This window comes from Phaethon lepturus, unplaced genomic scaffold (assembly GCF_000687285.1).
Source record: "Phaethon lepturus isolate BGI_N335 unplaced genomic scaffold, ASM68728v1 scaffold9, whole genome shotgun sequence".
Classification (NCBI taxonomy): domain Eukaryota; kingdom Metazoa; phylum Chordata; class Aves; order Phaethontiformes; family Phaethontidae; genus Phaethon; species Phaethon lepturus.
The window spans coordinates 85,663-96,902 of NW_010562525.1; the positions used below are offsets into that span (position 1 = coordinate 85,663).

Sequence of the window (11,240 nt, forward strand, 5' to 3'; positions counted from 1 at the left end):
CCTAGTGATTTCAGTGGATTTTGGAGGAAACACAGTTTCTGCTTCTGGAAACAATGCTGGTATTTGGAAAGTATCTTAGTTTCTCCTTCAGAACAATAAATTAGGCCATGGGGTAACTAAGACTGCATGAGCCATCTGGAAACTCAGCCAATGTATTTGATGCAGTAGGATGATTTCAAAGCAGAATAGAACTACTGCATAAACTAAACCTCAGAAGGCCAAATGGCTGGTGAATTGGTCCTCTACTCTGAAATGGTCCTCCATCCTTGTGATATTCAAGTATCTCAGAAACTTTACTGGATGCGTCTTCATCATACCACCGCACGGAGTGTGGTCATCCACCTCTGAAAGCTGCATTGCAGGTGAGAGGAGGGTGAGGTGCTGAGAACCGTGCATCTAAGACTGGACTGTGGACACATAGAATGTTCTCTGGAGAGCCAAAACTGGTATTTCAGCCTTTTCAGACCCTTCCCCTCTTCCTTTTGCATGTCTCCAAAGCACTGGATGGCCCCACAACATAACGCTGCACTGTACGGAGGTTTAACAGTTGCTCCCAACTTCCTGAGCACATTTGTTGGCAGCTATCCCCATCTAATTGAGAAGTCTAGCAATATCAGCGAGATGTGTCCTCCTGCCTGTCTTTGGTACAGACAGATCTGCTGCCTGTAGCTCGTATTCATGTTGAAGAATTAGCGTTGTTCGGCTGTGCTACGGCATCTTGCTGGGTGCCGTTCAGACCTGCTTTAATTCAGTTAACAAGCCAATTGAGACCACAGAATAGCAAGAAAAATAATAAAAGGCCTGAAACTTACTGGTGTTTAGCAATGTCCTTAGCTGTAATGTAGGCAGTGGGCTTTCATGTGAGAATAGCATATATTCAAGAAGCTAATAATGTTTGTATTTAAAAGATTATAGAGATTTTTGTCCTGATGAAATGGGCTTCAAGCTGTGCTGAATCCAATTGCTTGGTTGACACAGGCACTTAGGAATGATTAAAGCTTTAACAAGCCCACAGGCAGATTTTTTTTCCTTCTTCAAGAGAATTGTAATGAACTCAGGGGATACAAAAATCAAACACACAGAAAAGCCTTTCACTACTCTGCTAGGACATTGTAACGTTCGCATTTTTGTCTGACTTGCGAATTCCTCTGCTCAGGCTGAGAGGGACCACCCGGCTTGCGCTTGAGCTCGCTGAAGCGCTCAGAGCTGGGCTGCAGCTGGGAACATCTGGCTGCAGCGTGTCCCCAGCCCAGCTGCTGCCCCACCTTGCAGCGAGGACAGAGGGGCCGGTGATGCAGCAAAGCCGGGGAGAGCGCAGAGCAGGATCCACGCGCATTCCCGTAACGCCATGTTCCCGTGAGAGGAGACTGCAGTGCAGCAGGCAGGCGGGAGGGGAGGCCAATTCACCTGGCGAAACCAGTATCAGCTCGTGTCTCCAAGTAGCTGAGCACCAGGCTCTGTGATCCACATGCTGCTTTTCTGGTTTTAGCGCTTTTTATTTAAAGCGTATGGAATACCAGGGCAGATGAGACTGTTCAGGATCAGGTGCATGGAGGTAGCTGAGCTTCCTCCTACGCTGTTCTTCCATGCGCTGCCCCAGCCCCCAGGGAGAGCTGCCTCGCTCTCCGGGGGCTGCTTGGATTCCCCCTCGCTCTCAGGAGGGGCACTTGCCGCTTCCACCCTCTTTTCACGGCTGCCGTACGCACGGGCCCTGCGAGGGCAGACCACAGGCTCTTCCCCGCTCATTTATGCGGGGTTTGCTCTGTCCACAGAGATTTGCCCAACACCTGTTTTGAAATTAATAAAGCTGCAACAGAACTAATTGAATCAAGCGCATGGAGAAAACAAACTGTCTTTAAATGCATAAAGGTATTGATTTGCTATTTTGTTAGTGTTAATTTAGCCCCTACGCACGCGCTTCCATAAAGATCCATTTGAGTAAAGCCAAATTAAATATCAGAGAGTTGGCAGTGCCGGGGAACTCGCCTCCCAGACGAGGCCGGGGAGGTTGTGCCAATGTGCTGCTGTGTGCTGAAATCTGCCGCGCACTCCTCAGCCCAAAGCCTTTGCTGGACCCGAGGGGCCCGTACCCCGCTGCAGGGGCTCCGTCCCCGAGGCTGCTGTTTCCCTTGGGTTAGAACAGAGCAGCCTGGAGGGCGGCTTCACTAATGCCCTGGGATGAGCATTGCAGCTACCAGGGTTGCTCAGCTTTCCCGAATTTGCTGGCACCCCTGTTCAGCTCCGATTAGCACCTCCAGGTCAGTGCCTTTACAACCCTCTCCCATCTGAGGAATTTATTCTGCTCCCAGAGGAGCAGGTGATGGATGGGAGGAGGAGGAGGATTTTGATAAGCTGCTTATAGCCAGCTCCTTGCCTCCAGGATCAGCGCTGTGCCCCTAACTGTGCAACAGTTCCTCTCATCTCAATGATTACAGCAAATTGCCCCCAAACCAGTACTCCTGTGAGCGTTGGGAGTGGAGATGTCCCCTGCAGCTACAGGTTTGTGTCCTAGTGGCACCTGAAGAAAAACACGTTAGTCCTGAGCTGGGTTTTAGGTGGTAAAGAGGGGCTCTGGCAGAATTTAGGCCTGTGTGTCCCAATTTGCAATCCTGAATGGCTCCCGGCTCTGGCTGGTGCTCCCACTCCATGCGGGTGCCTCACCTGCGCAGGGCTGCGGTTGTGCAGCGTTGCGTTGCCTTGGGGTGCGTCCCCAGGCGGATTTGTCAGGGCTGGGCAATTCAACACCTGCCTGAAATCCAGGTGAGGTTTAGTAAGAAGCTGTTTTCTGCTGATAAGACTGAGGGACGGGTGGACTCAAAAAGCATCTGCAAACACAGCGAACAGCGGCAGGATCCGGCCATCTGCAAAGCGTGGTTTCGTTTGGTAGTTATTTCAATGCCTAGTCAGAAGAGGGATACCATTTACCTGTACTGACTGGCTAAGGCCTTCAGTCTGGAGTTAAAAAAAAAAAAGATTAAATTACGTGTATTTTCAATCCTCATTTGGAGTCACTGCAAGTCCTTTTATTCCCCTGGTCTATTTTACAGCACTGGTACAGCTTAAATATTAAAACCGGCATGTGCAGTGACAGTAAAAAAAATTAGACCAAGTTTTTTTGAAGCTCTCTAGCACCCAGGAAAGGTGGCAGATGTGATTACTTACAAATGTCGCACTGGTGGCGGGCTGGCAAAGAAAAATAGTGCTTTCCATTATTCGCTTTCAAAAACAAAAACTTTGCTTGCAATTGTATCACAAGGAGAAAGCAGACTTCATAGGTGGAACTACTTTTTCTGTAATGAGCATTTTTGTGGTTTGAAATGAACAAATGCTTGGTCAAAGGTAGTAGTGGTGGTGGCTTGGCAGGAGTGGAAGCATTATTCTATGCCTGCAAGTGGTGCCTTGGAAGTTATTCACCTGTTTGGGATACAGAAAGTCCCAACCTTGATAACTGCAAGGGCAGTGAGGTCTCCCAGGCCACCCCGGGGACCATGGCCTCGCTCACAGGGCAGGAGTTTTGCACCAGGAAGGACAGGACCATGGAGCTCCTCTTACCTGGGAGCCTTGTGAGCAGCCGGGTAGTGAAAGCATTTAATGTGTGGCAGGCAATGAAAAAATGCCTCTGTCCTGGGGGAGCAGGGGAGCGACTTGTAAAAGCCCCTGAAACCATCAACCGGCTGCACCGAGGGCCACGCACTTTCACAGACATCTTCAGAGACCTTCAGATGAGAGGAATGGGAAGAAATGTCTTTGTTCCTCCATTCCCCTGCCTGGAGGAAGTGAGATGGGGGAAAAAAAAGAGGTTTGGGTTTTTTTCTCTAATGACAACATTCCCCAGCAATAAGGCTAGATTTGTAACATCACCCAGTCTCCTGCAATATTACAGTATTTCAGCTATTAAATAAGCCAGAAATATTTTGAAATGTTCTTTGAACGTTCCTGTCACTAATTTAAAAGACAGCAAAGTAAAAACTTAATTTTCTCTCAAGTTACTTTTAAAGAAACAGCACTTCGGTGGGAAATGTTTTAATCTATGCATTTTTAGATTAATTTCCATTTTCCTCCATTTGACAAAAAGTAGATTAATTGGTTATAACCTCTTGTTTGAAAGTTTTGGAAAAATGGGCACTTTGGACTGTTTTCCTGTGGGCAATAGTCAAAACTAAGGAGAGAATTTGGGTGTTCAAGGACTCATTATGTTTGGAAAGAAACCGGAAAAAGCCAGGGTAGGTGGTTTGGAAACTGGTTGACTGGAAGGAGCCTGAGAGGAAGAAAAGTTTATGCAGAAAAGCAGTCCCACATTTTCAAGATGAGATCCACAAAAAGAGAGATTTGGTGTTACTAGAGAAGAAAATTCCCCATTACCATTTGCTGAAGTCTCCCTTTTCATTGCAGATTTCTGTGGTGCTGCCTGCTGTCCCAGCTGCTGCTGGGAACACCTCTCCAAAATGTTTGTGTGTTCAGCCCTTAGCATAACCATTTTTTTTTGTTTACCAATCTTCTTGGTTTTGGTGGAATTTTGTTTTAATTCGAGTAATTTCTGTGTATTATTTTCTATGCATTGTTTTTTGCCTATTAACTGCTGTAAATATTGCTGCTGAGATGCTCACCTACCTCTCCATTGGCAAGCCTCTGCTTTTCAGCACATGACAAACGCTTTCCTTTTCTTACTAACACACGCATTCGGGAGAAATTCTGTGAATTACGCAATGCAAAATCACCTCCTTCTCCAGTTTAGGGAATTCCTTAGGTGAGAGACGCAGCTGCTGAAGCAGACCCAGGAGGGGTTACCTGTGATGGAGGAGGAGAGCGCAGGTAAAAGGAAGGACTGCGAGGGGACTCGCTGGACAGTCCCCAGGGCGCTGGTTTTGCACAAGCAGCTGCGAGTGTGGGGCGCTCTGCCTCGCTTTGCGCCGGGTGAGGGCCGGGCACAATCTCCCTCCTCCTCCCCGCGCCGGTGGGCGATAGCTCACTCGGGCTGCCTCTCCGATGCTCGGGAGCAACCTGTTCCCTTTTAGGACACTGTGACTAGAGTGCTGTGATAGCCTCTCCCCCTCGGGATCATCTTCTGCTCTGTTCAGGGAACTGTCCTCGCCCCCTCCCCGAATGAAGGCTTGGCTCACCACGCGGCAGGGAGTGCTCCATTTATTCCGTGAGTCACAGCTGTTCAGGAGGACTTTCACATTTAGTTCACAACATAAAACAAATAAGCCAGGAAGATGAAACACGTTGGTGTCATTCCTCTTTTTCTTTCAGTTTTAGTACTGTTGACTATTCACTACAAACACGTGGGCTTGGTGTATAACTCCGTCCTTTACCAACAGGATCACCACGAAGATAGCCGCCCTTTTCTGGCAGTGTTGTCCTGTTGTGTTTATATTTGGACAAATTTCCCTAAGAGCTCACAGCTATTAGGACTGACACAAGATTTCTCTGAAAAGTGGCTCATTTGTCTGACTGCTCAACACATGGAACATATTCTGTGATTTACATTGCAGAATGAAGATATTTTCCTGCATCTCTTTCTATAAAGACACCCAGCAACATGCCGTGACAGGCCAAGAAAGGATAAGTGAAATCATTTTAATATAATATCAATGTATGAGAAACCACAAAAGAACGAAAACATTTTCTGGAAAATTCTGCATATGTATATATTGCATTGTAGAGTCTTACAGACAAATTTACATCAAATACATGATACATTTTAAAACACTGATTTGAAGAGGACAACAAATTAATTTTTCTCTTTCTGTACAGACATGGGGGTGTGATTGTTTTTTTCTGTTACTATAGTTTGCTGAGTTTTAGGAAGAGTACTCATATTCTTCAGCACTGCGGCGTCCAAAATCCATCCAGCCCATGTAGTCTCTGTCATTTATCCTGTGCGTAGGATCAATGCTCTGTACCCTGCTTCCCATAACTGAGAGCCTTCCAGTGGGACCTAAAGAAAAAGTGTTGGGGCGAGCAGAGAGTAAGTGGACACATTTTTCAGGTTCATCCATTTTCTGATCTTTTTGTACTCATTAGCAGATGTATGCGATAGTTGAAACTGTTTGACTTAATACAGACCAATTAACACAACATCATGTCACTGGGGAAAACATCACAGAAATGTTATGGGTAATGTCCTGAAAGTGGCTTGGGTTTTTATCATAAGCTAAACAGATCATTTTCTCTCTCCTGCTGCAGAAGCAGAATGCTCCTGGCTGCCAGGAAGGAATATGGATGCATTTCGCCTTTTCCCTTCCTGTTTCACTAGAAAGTCCAGACCATTTCTCACCCTTCCTATCGGGCCACATCTTTGCTTGATGCTACTGGGAGAGCTTGATGCTACTCTAGGGGCAAGATAACTCTGCCTAAGAGCAGGCTCAGGCCTGAGGCAGGACTCCACCACAGCCCCGTGTTGCTTAAGAGCCATATATTAGTATAGGAGCTCTTGCAGTGCAAACTCAGGAACAAGCCGGGTAGAGTTATGAATCCCAGGTTTTGTAGACAAGTCGGAATAGTCTTGAAATTGAGAAAGTTGTGTCTGGAATTTATAGCTAGAGATGACTATTGCTGGAATTATACAGGGCTTATTACTCTGTCAGTGATATTTTCATTGCTTATCCAAAGCTTTCATAATTCCTTTTACGGCAGGGTTAGATGTTGATCTCTGATCTTGCCTTAGCCCTTCTGTCATCCTTACTTAGGGTGTCAAAGAAATGCAAATTATTTCCAAGGAGAGTTTATGCTTTAAAAAATGGGACGTCTCTGTTTTGACATCATCACATTATGTAATTAAAAATGCAGGGAAAGTTAAATTACTTCTCACTGTGCTCCCTGAAAAAAAACAAAGTTGACATATGCCAATAATTAGATTGAGCTTAAGTCTTGAGTGAGGAAGAAACAGATTCAATATATTAGTATTCGATGCAGACTGAGGCTTGTGCAGTACTTGAACTGATCAAAAAAGGAAAAGAAGCCCAAATCAAACCCCACAAATCCAAATCCACACAATTGTGTTGCTTACGGTTTCTTGTGTTTTGAAGGAACACTTGGTGACTTTGTGCTTTTACATTTCAAAATTTTCCTCATGTAATGGTTTATATAACAAATATGATCCATTAAAAACAAAAACAACTGCATTGTTTCATTAGTGGTTACAGAAGGATAGAAGAGTTAAAGGTATCAAAAAAAGAAACCAGCCATATTTCAGATTTTTACCTAAAACAAAATGGCAAAAAAATTAATTATCTCTAGACAAGAATTTTTGTCTACCATTAAATGCTCAAACCCCATGAAATTCACATTCATAATTCAAAATACGTAATTAAGTTGATGTGAATGGCTTCTTGGCACTATAATGAGCCAGGGCTAGACAGTGCAGAACCATCACTCAGACATTGGTATTCAAGAGACTTCTGAGCCTGCAGTAACCTGTGGGCTGTAATGGCTCCCCTGGTGCCATTATGGTCTGGCCTGGCAAGGGTTCCTTAGAGGATAGTAAATGTGCATGTCACTGACTCAACAGCTACAGTGTCTCTTCTACACAGTGCCAGATTCATGCTGAAAGCCTGCGGATGAAGTTAATTGAAAGCTAGGTGTCACAAACAGTAAAATGAATTTCTTAACAGCACCTAAATTGCCTTGCCTCAAACCACCGGAGACGTCCTGTGGATACTGCAGAATCAACGTACAGCGAACAGATTCAAAACTGTAGCAGTCTGGCTACGAGGCTGCCATCCAGCCCTAACCTCTTGAGAGTATTTAACTCTCTCACTGGTTTAACTGGAAATATTGGCCAAAATCAGCCTATTCATCACAAGGGCAAATGCCATTAGTGATGACTGCTAAAACTAGCAAATGCCCAGGCTCTCTTTCTCCCTAGACAGAATTTTCTAGTGACTATTATGGTTTGGACGGGTTAAAAGTGACTAATACAGTAGATGTGAGTGTTCTGCAGAGATTTCTGAAATGTTGCCGACAACCTTTATGTTAAATGAGAATACAATGTTTTGATGAGAACCCTGTATATGTTGTTATAAATTAAGTAAATACTGCTTTGTCCGTGTGAATCTTCTCTTCTGTAAATAGCAACAGCACCTACAAACCAGAGTCCAACTAGTCTAGTCATGTCACAAAAATCACATCATCTGCCAACAGTCACGTTATAGGGTTAATTATGTATGCCAATTAACATGTATGCAGGAAATTCTCCCTCATATTAATACTTACAAAAAAGACATCTTAAAGTGTTGTGGTTTTTTTTCATCTGGTTAAGCTCTTTGGAAACATCAACCAGATATTTAAGAGAATATAATGGCTACATAAACTAGAATGAGACGTTTGGTTTCCATGTAGCTGGGTGATAATGACTACACTGGGGAAAGGTAATGAGGATTCTGCTTTGTAGACTCCTGCAATAACATTCTTATTCGGTACCAGCTTTAACTGTAGCACTGAATTGTGGAATTTCATACCTGAATTCTCTTTTCATTAGATTATGTGAACTGTTAAAAGAAGTTCCTTACTGGATATTGTGCAAATTGATGACATGAGATGAAGTCTCTCAGGCTGTATTAAAAGTGGTTCTTCTGTTGTTTCTGATTTGGTCTTACACAGATGAACGTGTATGGCTGCATATGTAATGCATAAAATACATATGGCATCTCTTAATTGCAGACTGCCATCAAAAATAAGAATAGGATTCTGCCCAGCCTCAGCAGCAAGGCTCTCAGGAGGGGAAGACTGAATGATGTCCATAAGGTTGTGTGGAGACACAGGAGAGGAGAAAGCTCTTACATAAAGTGAATTTTATCCTAAGCACAGTCTGGGACTGGGAGTGAATTAATTCCTCAATATCTATATGTCCATGTAACCCTAATTACTGCCTTCCCCTCAAGCCCTCTTTGCTTCTCAGATGTCCTCTTTCCTGATGATATTGATGAGTAGATGAATCAGAGTGAAGCTATCACAAATAAACATTTATGTAGTGGCTTTTGCTGAGGCTGGTAGTCAAAAGCCCACAGTAATTAGGCTGCCCAAGGTGTTACTCTACTCAAGATACAAAGGAATATGGAGATGAGACAGTTCAAAAGGAAAAAAATATTGGGGGGGGAGTTTCAGTCGTCAGTGATTTTGATCCTTGGTTTTTAATGGTAGCAGAGACAGCATGCGTTTGTGTCTATGTAAAACATACATGGTAAGATGTCAAGAGAGACAGCTTTACTCTTTCTCGCTCATGTATACAATACAATCGTTTCCTCAAGTGACTAATAAATAACCTGATAAGAATGAAGCCCTTTAATTCCACTAGTCTACTGGTGCTTCATGCCCTTGTTACAAACGCAGTGCCATCCAAGTTTTAAGTAACTGCAAGATGGAGTTCCCAGGCTGCCTGAGACTGAAAACCTAACAGGAATCAACATGTTTTGAAGCAAATGTGCTTTTACTTATCACTGCTTTTGGTTAGTGTGCTCGTAAGTGTGAGTTCTCATCTTTAAAAAGCTTTCACACTTGTGTAACTTCCGCTGGGAAACAGATGGAAAATCCAATACTCAGAAGATTTCCCTGGTACGGGTATTTCTGGCTGAGGTGAGGTTAGCCATTTCATCTGTATTTAGCCTCAGAAAAGTTTCCCTGCTCTTCTAACTTAAAAAAAGGGAGGGAGGAGGTTAACTAAATGAAAAAGTTCGAAGAAAATGCAATTACTGTATTTTATCTGAGATACAACATGGTGAAAATAATACCAAAATAATTATAAGGCTACAAAAATAGTAAGTTAAAAATAAAAGCTGAACTATGACCTGACAGGTAGGTTACATTTTCTTCAGTTAGCTGTACACAGCTCTCAGTCAGTGGCTGCTACGTGCAAATCTTTTTTTTGGAGGAGTTTTACACTAAATAAGAAAATGCTGTCTACTTCAGGAATAACCAGGCAAAATCTACATCCTACCTTCTCCGGGAATTCATGCTAGATGATGATAGGGTTATCTTATCATCTAGGTATCCCTGCAGGAAATTCCACTGACACAGAAGTAGCACAGTAACTAGGCTATAACCAGTACCTTTTCTGGCTTGCTGGAGATACTTGGCCAACAAAGCGCCGATGTTAGCTCTCTGGTCAATGCTTCCATCCAGCCGCGACACAGATTTCAGGGGGCCAGCAGACGAAGGGGCGCGGACGTGCCGGTGATACTCTGTCAGGCTCTGCTCAAGCTCAGCAGCCAGTGGATTCCCATTGTGCGAGCCCACAGTTTGCTGTCCGAAAGAGCTCACTGAGAGCACAGCAAGGACCACGCAGATACATATACTGCTGTACATTGCTAGAGAGAAAAGGAATGACAGGCTGGTGAAATGAACAGATTTACTGCACTGTAAGTTGTCCCTGCCCCCATCTTCTATTGGGGGTGCTGGTTTCTGAGCAAACTAGGGTTGTGGTGATGTTGTTTTTTTTTTTTAATGCAGGTAACTGTGGGATCTCTCCGAAGTTGTAAAACATGTATGTGACTAGTTAAATAATCCCTTGATAAGAGGAAGATACACTGGAAGGAATAAAATTAATTCACTGTAGAATGTGCTATGTCTCCCTGATCTACTCACTTCTTACTTGCTTTTGTTTGTTTGGAAGCTGTATTTAATTAAATCACAGAGATGAATCCATCTCTGTGAAAAATCTCAGGATTCAAACATTTCAGTATTTTGCTGGTGCACTAAAACATGCTGTTGCTACAAAAGCCTTTATTCTGTCAACACTTTGTTGGTTTGAACTTTAGGGTTCAAGACATTTCATCTCATCATACTCAAAGAAAAAACAAAAACTTGTCCCAAGCAAAGAAACAACAAAATCAAACACTCCCCCAAGCATTTGACCTGGTGGCTGAGGTGGTAAAACCTATTTAGTTAAAAGCTGTAAGAAATAACGTGCAACTTAACAATAATCTTCTTCATATAAAACAGAGAATTCAGATGTAGCAAATTTTTTACTGTTTCCTTAAGCAAGTACTAGACAAAACAATGCTGCTTTACTAGATCGTTTGATCCTAGAAGCTGAAATAGCACTTTTCTGGCAACAGAGAAATTACTCTCAGTTATTAGGAGAAACAAGCTACCTAGTACTTAATGCTATAGGAGTAATTGCCATTAATGAATATACACGAATTAACTATATGAGAATTTTTGAATAATCTTTTTTCAAAAGTATACTGAACATAACCTTTTAACTTTGAAAGAGGAGAAAATTAAGTTTTTTTCCCACC

The 11,240-nt window shown here is 43.3% G+C and overlaps 1 protein-coding gene across 1 annotated transcript; it reads right to left on the reverse strand.

Annotated features, from left to right (window-relative positions):
* Positions 1–5,551: 5,551 nt before the first annotated feature.
* On the reverse strand, positions 5,552–10,309 carry CCK (cholecystokinin). Its single transcript, XM_010294275.1, has 2 exons — positions 10,050–10,309; positions 5,552–5,941 (listed from the first exon to the last, which is right to left on the reverse strand). Exons 1-2 carry the CDS (start codon positions 10,303–10,305, stop codon positions 5,805–5,807), a joined length of 393 nt encoding a protein of 130 aa, XP_010292577.1. The 5' UTR covers positions 10,306–10,309; the 3' UTR covers positions 5,552–5,804.
* Between the last annotated feature and the right edge of the window lie 931 nt (positions 10,310–11,240).

Coding starts and splice junctions, on each gene's coding strand:
- CCK (XM_010294275.1), bottom strand. CDS start 10,305: ATGTACAGCAGTATATGTATCTGCGTGGTCCTTGCTGTGCTCTCAGTG. Junction 5,942..10,049: donor TCTCCAGCAAGCCAGAAAAG/GTACTGGTTATA, acceptor CTTTTTCTTTAG/GTCCCACTGGAAGGCTCTCA.